This window comes from Leptosomus discolor, unplaced genomic scaffold (genome assembly GCF_034619465.1).
Source record: "Leptosomus discolor isolate bLepDis1 unplaced genomic scaffold, bLepDis1.hap2 HAP2_SCAFFOLD_145, whole genome shotgun sequence".
Classification (NCBI taxonomy): Eukaryota; Metazoa; Chordata; class Aves; order Leptosomiformes; family Leptosomidae; genus Leptosomus; species Leptosomus discolor.
This window is the reverse complement of record NW_028237742.1, coordinates 1,691-15,490: the sequence shown is the minus strand read 5'-3', so window position 1 is coordinate 15,490 and position 13,800 is coordinate 1,691. Positions and strand designations below refer to the sequence as shown.

The following is a 13,800-nucleotide window of genomic DNA, read 5'->3' as shown; positions in this document are numbered from 1 at the left end:
CCAGTTTAGGGAGATTTGGGGCTCTAAAACATCCATTTGGGGAGGTTTTGTGCTTCAAAACACCAATTTAGGAAGTTTTGGGGCTCTGAAACACTCATTTAGGGGGATTCTGGGGTCAGAAATACCAATTTAGGGAAATTTGGGGCTCTGAAACACTCATTTGTGGATCTTTTGGGCTTCAAAACACCAATTTGGGGAGATTTTGGGGCTCTGAAACACTCATTTAGGGAGATTTTGGGGTCAGAAACCACCGATTTAGGGAGATTTGGGGCTCTAAACCACCCATTTGGGGAGGCTATGCCGAACGCCCGCGGGGGCGCTCACCCCATCCCCCTCCGTGTTCCCACCCTCCATCCTCCACCCTGCCTCAGTTTCCCTTTTTTTTGTTTTCCACCTGCGTGGGTTGGTTTGTTGTTTTTGGGGGGGGGGGTGGTTTTTCTTTCACCAAACCCCTCCAATTTACACCCAGCTTTGCTCCGGGGTTGGGGAGGGTCGTGATTCCCACAGGGAATCCCCACGCTGGGGCAAAAGGGGTGGAGCCAAGGGTTGGAATACTCCGGAAAAATCTGATTTTTTTCCTCAACTTCCGCTTCGAAAAAACCACCCTTTTCCTGACCAGCTCATCCCTAAAATTGGCCAAGATCATTCCACCCCGCCACGGGGCAAAAAATCCTGTGAAAAGAGGACGGCTGGCACTCAGAGGTGAAACCCTGGAGGTTTCATCTCCAGAACATCGTTGAGTTTGGGGGGGTTTTTTTGAATTTTTACGGAATTTTCACGATTTTGCAGGAGCTGGGATGAAGCCCTCCTTCGCGTTCCTGCTCCTGATGTTCGGTAGGTTAAAAAGAAAACACCCAAAAAAGGACAATTTTCTCCTGAGGTTGCCGCTGGAGGGGAAAATCCCGGGTGATGGTTGCTCCTGGGTTAATTTTCCGCCCCCGCCCCCATCTCTTCTCCAGGAGCTTTGGTGGACGTTCAACCGGCGCGAGAAAAAGGTGGGTGTTTGGGGGGATGGGGGGATGGGGGTCTGGCATTCCTAAGACGGGATTTCCACCCAAAACAGGGCCCGTTTGGGAAGGGGGGGAAGGCAGCGGAGCTGCCTCCCGGCGACGCGGCGGCTCGACAAAACCCACCCGTTCCGGTTTTCCACCCGTTTGTCCTCAAATCCGTGCGGAGATCCCCCCACCACCACCCACCCCCTCCCGGGGGAGCGAGGCCGGGGGGCACCTCCCAACCGTCGGCCGCCCGGGAGAGGTCAAGTTTTGAAGTCAACGGGAGCAAACCGGGTCCCGGTTCCAACCAGGAAGCCCAAATTCGCTGGGATTGAGCGCGATGAGGTCGGGAGGGCTTGGGGGGGGATGTTCCCGGAGGCGGGGGGGGGTGTCAACCTCTACCTCCCCGCAGCCGCCCTCCTCTTCCCCTACGGTCCGGACCAGCACGACCAGAAGAACCCCAAACTCGATGATGGGACCTCAAAGAGGATCGCCCTCGCCGTGCCCTTCACCTTCTACGGCCAAGAGTACCGCAGCCTCTACGTACGTTGCCCAAAATTCCGCGTTTTCCTCGCGCGTCTCCCCATTTTCCGGTTTTCCCCCCTTTTTTTTTTTCCCCTTCCTCCCTCTTTTTTGGTCCGTTCGGTCGCTTGTCCCCCCCAACAACATCACCCCGTCCGCGGGATCGACCCGGTTGCCTTCACGTGAGGGTTTGTGGTGGCGCCTCAAAGCGTCCTCGGAGGGGGGGGTGGGGCTTGGGTGGCCTCATGGCCTATTTGTTGGCCTTCACGACCCACTCGTGGCCTTCACGACCCACTCGTGGCCTTCACGACCCACTCCTTGGCCTTCACGACCCACTCCTTGGCCTTCAGGACCCACTCATGGCCTTCACGACCCACTCATGGCCTTCACGACCCACTCGTGGCCTTCAGGACCCACTCATTGGCCTTCACGACCCACTCATTGACCTTCACGACCCACTCATGGCCTTCACGACCCACTCCTTGGCCTTCAGGACCCACTCATTGGCCTCCAGGACCCACTCCTTGGCCTTCACGACCCACTCATTGACCTTCACGACCCACTCATGGCCTTCACGACCCACTCCTTGGCCTTCAGGACCCACTCATTGACCTTCACGACCCACTCGTGGCCTTCATGACCCACTCATTGACCTTCACGACCCACTCGTGGCCTTCAGGACCCACTCCTTGGCCTTCACGACCCACTCATGGCCTTCAGGACCCACTCCTTGGCCTTCACGACCCACTCATTGGCCTTCACGACCCACTCGTGGCCTTCATGACCCACTCATTGACCTTCACGACCCACTCATGGCCTTCAGGACCCACTCCTTGGCCTTCATGACCCACTCATTGACCTTCACGACCCACTCGTGCCCTTCACGACCCACTCCTTGGCCTTCAGGACCCACTCATTGGCCTTCAGGACCCACTCCTTGGCCTTCACGACCCACTCATTGACCTTCACGACCCACTCGTGGCCTTCAGGACCCACTCATTGGCCTCCAGGACCCACTCATTGGCCTTCATGACCCACTCATTGGCCTTCACGACCCACTCATTGACCTTCATGACCCACTCATTGACCTTCACGACCCACTCGTGGCCTTCACGACCCACTCATTGGCCTTCACGACCCACTCATTGGCCTTCAGGACCCACTCGTTGGCCTTCACGACCCACTCATTGGCCTTCACGACCCACTCGTGGCCTTCATGACCCACTCATTGACCTTCACGACCCACTCGTGGCCTTCAGGACCCACTCCTTGGCCTTCACGACCCACTCATGGCCTTCAGGACCCACTCCTTGGCCTTCACGACCCACTCATTGGCCTTCACGACCCACTCGTGGCCTTCATGACCCACTCATTGACCTTCACGACCCACTCATGGCCTTCAGGACCCACTCATTGGCCTTCACGACCCACTCATTGACCTTCACGACCCACTCGTGGCCTTCAGGACCCACTCATTGGCCTCCAGGACCCACTCATTGGCCTCCAGGACCCACTCATTGACCTTCATGACCCACTCGTGGCCTTCATGACCCACTCATTGACCTTCACGACCCACTCGTGGCCTTCAGGACCCACTCCTTGGCCTTCACGACCCACTCGTGGCCTTCAGGACCCACTCCTTGGCCTTCACGACCCACTCATTGGCCTTCACGACCCACTCGTGGCCTTCATGACCCACTCATTGGCCTTCACGACCCACTCATTGGCCTTCAGGACCCACTCGTTGGCCTTCACGACCCACTCATTGGCCTTCAGGACCCACTCATTGGCCTTCAGGACCCACTCGTGGCCTTCAGGACCCACTCATTGGCCTTCACGACCCACTCGTGGCCTTCAGGACCCACTCGTGGCCTTCACGACCCACTCATTGACCTTCACGACCCACTCATGGCCTCCAGGACCCACTCATGGCCTTCAGGACCCACTCATTGGCCTTCACGACCCACTCGTGGCCTTCACGACCCACTCGTGGCCTTCCTGACCCACACCCTTCTGGAGCAGCGGTTGGGAGGTCCACGGCTGAGTGTTGGGGGGGGGACATCCCACCCCCCACCCCCCCCCAACCCTCGTTTTGGTAGAGCCAACGTGGGCGTAGAGGTGGCGGAAGCCAGAGGCCACCATCCGGATCCTGCGGCCACCTTCCAAGGGGCCACCACCGAGCCAAGGCGGCGACGCGGCCACGGGGCTCCGGCGGCGCTTGCCACCGCCGCGGCGTTGACCCGGTGTCTTCGGCAGGTCAACAACAACGGCGTCATCTCCTTCGACACCCGGGTCAGCCAATACACCCCCGACCCCTTCCCCCTGGCGGACGGCCGCCCCTTCGTGGCGCCGTACTGGGCGGACGTGGACAACGTGCAGGGAGGGGACGTCTTCCACCGCGAGGACACCGACCCGACGCTGCTGGCGCAGATCACCGAGAACATCAACCAGTACTTCCCCGAGGTCCCCTACACGGCCACGTGGGCTTTCGTGGCCACCTGGGACCACGTGGCCTACTACGGCTCCGACAACGACAAGGTAAGGTCCTCCGAGGGGTGGCTTGAAGGGCAGCGCGTTTCCGAGGGCAAAGCGTGGCCTCAAACCCGTCATCAGGTGGCGGCAGGGGCTCCGTTTGTTGGCCTTCAGGACTCACTCGTGGCCTTCATGACCCACTCGTTGGCCTTCACGACCCACTTGTGGCCTTCAGGACCTATTTGTTGGCCTTCAGGACCTATTTGCTGGCCTTCAGGACCCACTCATTGGCCTTCAGGACCCACTCATTGGCCTTCATGACCCACTTGTTGGCCTTCCTGACCCACTCGTTGGCCTTCACGACCCACTTGTGGCCTTCAGGACTCACTTGCTGGCCTTCACGACCGACTCGTGGCCTTCAGGACCTATTTGTTGGCCTTCCTGACCCACTCGTTGGCCTTCACGACCCACTTGTGTCCTTCATGACCCACTCATTGGCCTTCATGACCCACTTGTGGCCTTCAGGACCTACTTGTTGGCCTTCACGACCCACTCGTGGCCTTCATGACCCACTTGCTGGCCTTCAGGACCCACTTGCTGGCTTTCAGGACCCACTTGTTGGCCTTCCTGACCCACTCATTGGCCTTCATGACCCACTTGTGTCCTTCATGACCCACTCATTGGCCTTCATGACCCACTTGTTGGCCTTCAGGACCCACTCATTGGCCTTCAGGACCTATTTGTTGGCCTTCCTGACCCACTCGTTGGCCTTCATGACCCACTTTTGGCCTTCAGGACCTATTTGTTGGCCTTCCTGACCCACTCCTTGGCCTTCACGACCCACTTGTGGCCTTCCCGACCCACTTGTGGCCTTCCCGACCCACCCCTGGGCCTTCCCGACCCACCCCAGGGGTCTTTGCCACCCATTTACCATCACGGCCTTCGCGAGGAACACGTATCCTCCGCTCCCTCTGTCCTGGGTGGGGACACAGAACCCCACGGAGCTCCTCAACTACCCCGAGATGCTGAGCTCTCAAACCTTTACCCCTCAACTCAGGCGGACGGGGGGTGGGGTGGGTTTTTTTTGGTGCTGAAAGCCAGTTTTTCCCCGGTTCTTCTGGCCACCTCGTGCAGTGGAAGGGGCCGTGGTGGAGCACCCAAAGTCCTCGCCTGAAGAGGAGACACCAAAAAACCAGCCTGGATGGGCCGTGGCTCACCGGGAGAGCTTCGTGGCACAGCTCTGGGCAAGTTCAGCCCTCGGGGCTCAGGCCCACCCGTACCTGCTCGTCCCACCACCGGTGGTGTCATCTCCTCCTTCCTTTTTTTTATCTTTTTGGCAGGGCAACACCTTCCAAGCCGTCCTGACCACCGACACCAAGAAGTCCTTCGTCATCCTCAACTACTGGGACATCCAGTGGACGACGGGGCAGGCGAGCGGCGGTGACCCCGAAACGGGTCTTGGAGGCACCCCGGCCCACGTACGTGTGGGGGGAAAGGAGATGGACATGGGACAAAGGGACTTGAGGTGGACCAAAAATGGGGCAACACCAGGTTTGGACTTTGACCCATAACGTTTTTTGGGGGGAAAAACCCCACTAAAGGTAGAACTTTGGCCCATAATTTTCCTTGGAGAAGACAACGCCGTAGGTAGGTTGGCCCGTAATGGGTTTTTGGGGACACCACCAGGTTCCTCCAAGACTGGAAGTTGGCCTCTACCATCTTGGAGGGGGGACAGCAATGGTAGGATGGTGGCCCATGATGGGTTTTGGGGGGAAAACACCAGGTTTTGCTCACAGTAGGGCGTTGTCCCATACCATCTTCGCAGGGACAACGACGATGAAGGTTGGAGGTCGGCCCGCAACTGGTTTGGGGGGGGGGGGGTGGAAACCACCACATTTGCTCATGGTAGAAGGTTGTCCCATGTCATCTTCTGAGGGCAACGATGACAAAGGTCGGAGATTGTTGATAGGAGGTTGGTCCACAACCTTTTTGGTGACCCTGATGAAGGCAGGAGGTTGGTCCACAACCTTCTTTGGTGACCTTGATGTTGAAAGTCAGAGGTTGGCCCACAACCAGTTTTGGTGACCCTCAAGTTGAAGGCAGGAGGTTGGTCCACAACCTTTTTCTGGTGACCCTGATGTTGAAGGTCAGAGGTTGGTCCACAACCTTCTTTGGTGACCCTCAAGTTGAAGGCAGGAGGTTGGTCCACAACCTCTTTTGGTGACCCTCAAGTTGATGGTCAGAGGTTGGCCCACAACCTTCTTTGGTGACCTTCATGTTGAAGGCAGGAGGTTGGCCCACAACCTTTTCCTGGTGACCCTGATGTTGGAGGTCAGAGGTTGGCCCACAACAATTTTGGTGACCCTCAAGTTGAAGGCAGGAGGTTGGTCCACAACCTCTTTTGGTGACCCTCAAATTGATGGTCAGAGGTTGGCCCAAAACCAGTTTTGGTGACCCTCATGTTGAAGGTCAGAGGTTGGCCCACAACCTTCTTTGATGACCCTGATGTTGAAGGTCAGAGGTTGGCCCACAACCTTCTTTGGTGACCTTCATGTTGAAGGCAGGAGGTTGGCCCACAACCTTCTTTGGTGACCTTCATGGTGAAGGTCAGAGATTGGTCCACAATCTTTTTTGGTGACCCTCAAGTTGAAGGCAGGAGGTTGGCCCACAACAATTTTGGTGACCCTCAAGTTGAAGGCAGGAGGTTGGTCCACAACCTTCTTTGGTGACCCTCAAGTTGAAGGCAGGAGGTTGGTCCACAACCTTCTTTGGTGATCCTCAAGTTGAAGGCAGGAGGTTGGTCCACAACCTTCTTTGGTGACCCTGATGAAGGCAAGAGGTTGGCCCACAACCTTCTTTGGTGACCCTCATGTTGAAGGTCAGAGGTTGGCCCACAACCTTCTTTGGTGACCCTCAAGTTGAAGGCAGGAGGTTGGCCCACAACCTTCTTTGGTGACCTTCATGTTGAAGGTCAGAGATTGGTCCACAATCTTCTTTGGTGACCCTCAAGTTGAAGGCAGGAGTTTGGCCCACAACCTTCTTTGGTGACCTTCATGTTGAAGGTCAGAGATTGGTCCACAATCTTCTTTGGTGACCCTCAAGTTGAAGGCAGGAGGTTGGCCCACAACCTTCTTTGGTGACCCTCAAGTTGAAGGCAGGAGGTTGGCCCACAACCTTTTTCTGGTGACCCTGATGTTGAAGGTCAGAGGTTGGTCCACAACCTTTTTGGTGACCCTCAAGTTGAAGGCAGGAGGTTGGTCCACAACCTCTTTTGGTGACCCTCAAGTTGATGGTCAGATGTTGGCCCACAACCTTCTTTGGTGACCTTCATGTTGAAGGCAGGAGGTTGGCCCACAACCTTTTTCTGGTGACCCTGATGTTGAAGGTCAGAGGTTGGCCCACAACAATTTTGGTGACCCTCAAGTTGAAGGCAGGAGTTTGGCCCACAACCTTCTTTGGTGACCTTCATGTTGAAGGTCAGAGATTGGTCCACAATCTTCTTTGGTGACCCTCAAGTTGAAGGCAGGAGGTTGGCCCACAACCTTCTTTGGTGACCTTCATGTTGAAGGTCAGAGATTGGTCCACAATCTTCTTTGGTGACCCTCAAGTTGAAGGCAGGAGGTTGGCCCACAACCTTTTTCTGGTGACCCTGATGTTGAAGGTCAGAGGTTGGTCCATAACCTTTTTGGTGACCCTCAAGTTGAAGGCAGGAGGTTGGCCCACAACCTCTTTTGGTGACCCTCAAGTTGATGGTCAGAGGTTGGTCCACAACCTTCTTTGGTGACCCTCAAGTTGAAGGCAGGAGGTTGGTCCACAACCTTCTTTGGTGACCCTCATGTTGAAGGTCAGAGGTTGGCCCACAACCTTCTTTGGTGACCCTCAAGTTGAAGGCAGGAGGTTGGCCCACAACCTTCTTTGGTGACCCTCAAGTTGATGGTCAGAGGTTGGTCCACAACCTTCTTTGGTGACTCTCATGTTGAAGGTCAGAGGTTGGCCCACAACCTTCTTTGGTGACCCTCAAGTTGATGGTCAGAGGTTGGCCCACAACAATTTTGGTGACCCTCAAGTTGAAGGCAGGAGGTTGGCCCACAACCTTTTCCTGGTGACCCTGATGTTGGAGGTCAGAGGTTGGCCCACAACAATTTTGGTGACCCTCAAGTTGAAGGCAGGAGGTTGGTCCACAACCTTCTTTGGTGACCCTGAAGAAGGCAGGAGGTTGGCCCACAACCTTCTTTGGTGACTCTCATGTTGAAGGTCAGAGGTTGGCCCACAACCTTCTTTGGTGACCCTCAAGTTGATGGTCAGAGGTTGGTCCACAACCTTTTTGGTGACCCTCAAGTTGATGGTCAGAGGTTGGTCCACAACCTTTTTGGTGACCCTCAAGTTGAAGGCAGGAGGTTGGCCCACAACCTTCTTTGGTGACCCTCAAGTTGAAGGCAGGAGGTTGGCCCACAACCTTCTTTGGTGACCCTCAAGTTGAAAGCAGGAGGTAGGCCCACAACCTTCTGGGGCGACACCACCAGCTTCACTGGAGACCACAGCTCGACCCACCAGGTTTCGTGGAGACACCCCCACCCACGGCGTGACGTCATCCCATGCCATTCATCCCTTGGGTGGGCTTGACCCTCCGAATCCTCCGTTTCGCCTCTTTCTCCAGGCTGGCTTCAACAGCGGAGACGACACCAACTACTACAACATCCCCGGCTCCCAGACCCCCGCCATCCTCAACATCACCCAAACTTCCAACGTCAACATCCCGGGGCGGTGGGTCTTCCAACTGGACGTCTTCAAGGGCGTCCCCACCCAGGCGCCCGAGGTCGTCGTCGACACCAACGACTGCTGGTTGTACGTTGGGGGGCGGGGTTTTGGGTAGAAACCAACCAAAAAAATAAAGGGGTTTTGGGTAGAAACCAACCCAAAAAAAGGGGTTTTGGGTAGAAACCAACCAAAAAAAATAAAGGGGTTTTGGGTGGAAACCAACCCAAAAAAATAAAGGGGTTTTGGGTAGAAACCAACCCAAAAAAATAAAGGGGTTTTGGGTAGAAACCAACCCAAAAAAAAGGGGGGTTGGGTAGAAACCAACCCAAAAAAATAAAGGGGTTTTGGGTAGAAACCAACCTCCAAAAAAAAGGGTTTTGGGTAGAAACCAACCCAAAAAAATGGGGTTTTGGGTAGAAACCAACCCCCAAAAAAAGGGGTTTTGGGTAGAAACCAACCCAAAAAAATAAAGGGGTTTTGGGTAGAAACTAACCCAAAAAAAAAGGGGGTTTGGGTAGAAACCAACTCAAAAAAAAGGGGTTTTGGGTAGAAACCAACCCCAAAAAAAGGGGTTTTGGGTAGAAACCAACCCAAAAAAATAAAGGGGTTTTGGGTAGAAACCAACCCAAAAAAAAAGGGGTTTTGGGTAGAAACCAACCCAAAAAAATAAAGGGGTTTTGGGTAGAAACCAACCCAAAAAAAAAGGGGGTTTGGGTAGAAACCAACCAAAAAAAATAAAGGGGTTTTGGGTAGAAACCAACCCAAAAAAATAAAGGGGTTTTGGGTAGAAACCAACCCAAAAAAAAAGGGGTTTTGGGTAGAAACCAACCCAAAAAAATAAAGGGGTTTTGGGTAGAAACCAACCCCAAAAAAAAGGGGTTTTGGGTAGAAACCAACCCCAAAAAAAAGGGGTTTTGGGTAGAAACCAACTCAAAATAAAGGGGTTTTGGGTAGAAACCAACCCAAAAAATAAAGGGGTTTTGGGTAGAAACCAACCCCAAAAAAAAGGGGTTTTGGGTAGAAACCAACCCAAAAAAAAGGGGTTTTGGGTAGAAACCAACCCAAAAAAAAGGGGGTTTGGGTAGAAACCAACCCAAAAAAATAAAGGGGTTTTGGGTAGAAACCAACCTCCAAAAAAAAGGGTTTTGGGTAGAAACCAACCCAAAAAAATGGGGTTTTGGGTAGAAACCAACCCCCAAAAAAAGGGGTTTTGGGTAGAAACCAACCCAAAAAAAAGGGGGTTTGGGTAGAAACCAACCCAAAAAAATAAAGGGGTTTTGGGTAGAAACTAACCCAAAAAAAAAGGGGGTTTGGGTAGAAACCAACCCCAAAAAAAGGGGTTTTGGGTAGAAACCAACCCCAAAAAAAGGGGTTTTGGGTAGAAACCAACCCAAAAAAATAAAGGGGTTTTGGGTAGAAACCAACCCCAAAAAAAAGGGGTTTTGGGTAGAAACCAACCCAAAAAAAAGGGGGTTTGGGTAGAAACCAACCCAAAAAAATAAAGGGGTTTTGGGTAGAAACTAACCCAAAAAAAAAGGGGGTTTGGGTAGAAACCAACCCCAAAAAAAGGGGTTTTGGGTAGAAACCAACCCCAAAAAAAGGGGTTTTGGGTAGAAACCAACCCAAAAAAATAAAGGGGTTTTGGGTAGAAACCAACCCCAAAAAAAAAGGGGTTTTGGGTAGAAACCAACCCCAAAAAAAAGGGGGTTGGGGAGAAACCAACCAAAAATAAGGGAGAATTGAGAATTTATCGGAAAATTGGGTCCTCCTCTTGACTCCTTGGGTTCTTCTCGCAGGTAAATCGCGGCGACCGGGGCTGAAGGACCGTCCTCGATGTCCCCCTCGTCCCCCCCGTCCCCCGCGGGACGCAACGGCCTCTCGCGGAGCAATAAACCCTCCTCTAGAACACGGCGGCTCCCGCGGTTTCGTCATTTCTCGCCGGGCGTGGCGGGGTTGGGCTCGAGGCCGGGGGAATTCGTCAGGTTTTGGGGCTCTTTGGGCACCCGTGATCATTTTTTTTTGCGCTCCGTGGACACAACTTCATCAATTTTCGCCCTCCGCGTACGTAAATCCACGTGGGAGTGGTTTTTTTTTGCGGCCGTACACGCAAATTTAGGACTTTTTGCCCTCCGCGGGCATAAATTTAGGATTTTTTTTTTTTTCTGGAATCCCGCGTCTCCAGGAATTTGTCATTTTTGGTTTTTTGCACTCAACGGATTGATGATTTTTTGCGCCGCTCTGCGCCGATTTACGGTATTTTCGTGTCCGCGTGCGCAAATTTAGGATTCTCCCCCTCCGGGGATGGATTTATTCCTCTTTTTCACTCTCTGCGCGTATATTTATGATTTTTTTTGCCCCTCTGTGTCTGAATTTAGGATTTTTTTAGTCTATTTGTATGAATTTACGAAGTTTTGCCTTGGGCATGCACAAATTTATGAGATTTTTGCCGCCTTTGACACAAATTTATCTTTTTTTTTTGCCTTCTTCGTACACAAATCTATCTTTTTTTCGCATTGTTTGCACACGAATCGATGATTTTTGCCTTCTTTGTGCAAAAATTTATGGTTTTTTTGCTCTCTGTGTGCGCAAACCGAGGATTTTTTTTGCCTCCTTTGTGCACAGATCGATGATTCTTGCGTTCTTTGTAAAAAAATCTGATTTTTTTGCCTGGGTGCACAAATTTATGATTTTTTCCCCTTCTTTATGCACAAATTAATGAGGTTTTTGCCATGTTTGAGCACAAATGGATGATTTTTGCCCCCTGTGTGCATGAATTTATCATTTTTTGCCCTCCACGACCACAAATTTAGGGTTTTTTGCCCTCTCTGGGCATGAATTACTGGTTTTTCCCCCATTTTGGGGCATTTTCCTTCAGGGACGTGAAGTTGGGCTTGTGCCAAGCGCCTAAACGCCTCATTTAGGGGAAAAATCCACATTTTACAGGCAAAAAGCACCTAAAACCCCCACAAATTGGGATTTTTCTTTTTTCCTAACGAGCAGTTTTTTCCCTAAAAATGGATTTTTTTTCCCCAAAAAGAATTTTTTTTCCTCATAAAGGAATTTTTTCCCCCAAAAGGACTATTTTTCCCCTATAGAGTTCATTTTTTTTCTCTACAGAGCACTTTTTTTCCCTAAAAAGGAATATTTTCCCCCAAAGGATATTTTTTTATCTATAGAGTTTTTTTTTTTTTCTCCACAGAGGACTTTTTTTCCCCTAAAAAGGAATTTTTTTCCCCAAAAAGGAATTTTTTCCCCTATAGAGTTTATTTTTTTCTCTGAAGAGCACTTTTTCCCTAAAACCGAATTTTTTTCCTCCCAAAGGATATTTTTTTCCCTACAGTTTTTTTTTTTTCTCCACAGAGGGCTTTTTTTCCCCTAAAAAGGATTTTTTTTCCCCAAAAAGGAAATTTTTTCCCCTATAGAGTTTATTTTTCTTCTCTACAGAGCACTTTTTTCCCCTAAAAATGAATTTTTTTTTCCCAAAAAAGATATTTTTTTTTACCTATAGAGGGTTTTTTTTTCTCTACAGAGGACGTTTTTTCCCCTAAAATGATTTTTTTTCCCTCAAAAGGAATTTTTTTTTCCCATATAGAGTTTATTTTTTTTCTCTACAGAGCGCTTTTTTTCCCTAAAACGGAACTTTTTCCCCCCAAAAGGAACCTTTTTCCCCAAAAGGATTTTTTTTCCCCTAGAGAGGTTTTTTTTTCCCCCTGCAGCGGCCTTTTTTACCCGAAAAAGGCCTTTTTTTCCCGAAAAAGGAAGCGGAAACAAGCCCCAACCCCCAGCCCCCGCCGCGAACCGCGTCCCGCGCCCCCCGGGGTGCGCCCGGAGCGGGTGTGCGACGCGTGGGTGCGAAGGCACCCACGTGCAACGCAGCGCTCGCCGGGCGCGCGGCACACGCGTGTGCGCGCCACGCAACACGCGTGTAACACCCCGGGGGGGGGTGGGTGTGTGTGAGTGTGACAACACGTGTGTAACACCCGGGGGGGGGGTGTGGGTGTGACAACACGCGTGTAACACCCCGGGGGGTGTGGGTGTGGGTGGGTGTGACAACACGCGTGTAACACCCAGGGGGGGGTGTGGGGGTGGGTGTGACAACACGCGTGTAACACCCCGGGGGGGTGTGTGTGTGTGTGGGTGTGACAACACGTGTGTAACACCCCGGGGGGGAGGTGGGGGTGGGTGTGACAACACGTGTGTAACACCCCGGGGGGGGGGGGTGTGGGTGGGTGTGACAACACGTGTGTAACACCCCGGGGGGGGGTTGTGTGTGGGTGTGACAACACGTGTGTAACACCCCGGGGTGTGTGTGTGTGTGACAACACGTGTGTAACACCCCGGGGGATGGTGTGTGGGTGTGTGTGACAACACGTGTGTAACACCCCGGGGGGTGTGAGTGTGACAACACGTGTGTAACACCCCGGGGGGAGTGTGACAACACACGTGTAACACCCCGGAGGGGGTGTGTGGGTGTGGGTGTGACAACACGCGTGTAACACCCCGGGGGGGGGGGGTGTGGGTGTGACAACACGTGTGTAACACCCCGGGGGGGCGGGGGGTGTGGGTGTGACAACATGCGTGTAACACCCCGGGGGGGGTGTGTGTGGGGGTGTGACAACACGTGTGTAACACCCCGGGGGGGGGGGGGGTGTGTGTGGGTGTGACAACACGTGTGTAACACCCCCGGGGGGGCGGGGGGTGTGGGTGTGACAACACGTGTGTAACACCCCGGGGGCGCGCACACGGCACACACGACCCCCGAAACGTCACACACACACACGCACACACACAACCCCCACCCCCCCAAAAACGTCTCACACGCTCCCCACACGCAACGCACAACACCCCCGCCGCGCACCACTCACAACTTGGCACCGACCCACGTGCAAAACGCGGTGTGACACGACACGCGCACCCCCCCCCCCACACACACACCGCGCAACACACACACACACACACACACACACACCTCGGCACAAAGACCCCAAAACGCTGCACCCACAACACGCTCCGATGTGACACACCCCACACACCCACACACACCCCCACACACCCC

At 53.1% G+C, this 13,800-nt stretch overlaps 1 protein-coding gene across 1 annotated transcript; it reads left to right on the top strand.

Annotated features, from left to right (window-relative positions):
• Positions 1-797: 797 nt before the first annotated feature.
• LOC147413130 (alpha-tectorin-like) lies at positions 798-12,593 on the top strand (the record flags this gene model as incomplete). The annotated part of the gene is made up of 7 exons (XM_086480611.1): positions 798-834; positions 960-995; positions 1,405-1,535; positions 3,771-4,052; positions 5,327-5,464; positions 8,644-8,831; positions 12,503-12,593. Coding segments are annotated over exons 1-7 (903 nt in total), but the record flags the coding sequence as incomplete, so codon positions are not given.
• Positions 12,594-13,800: the final 1,207 nt, after the last annotated feature.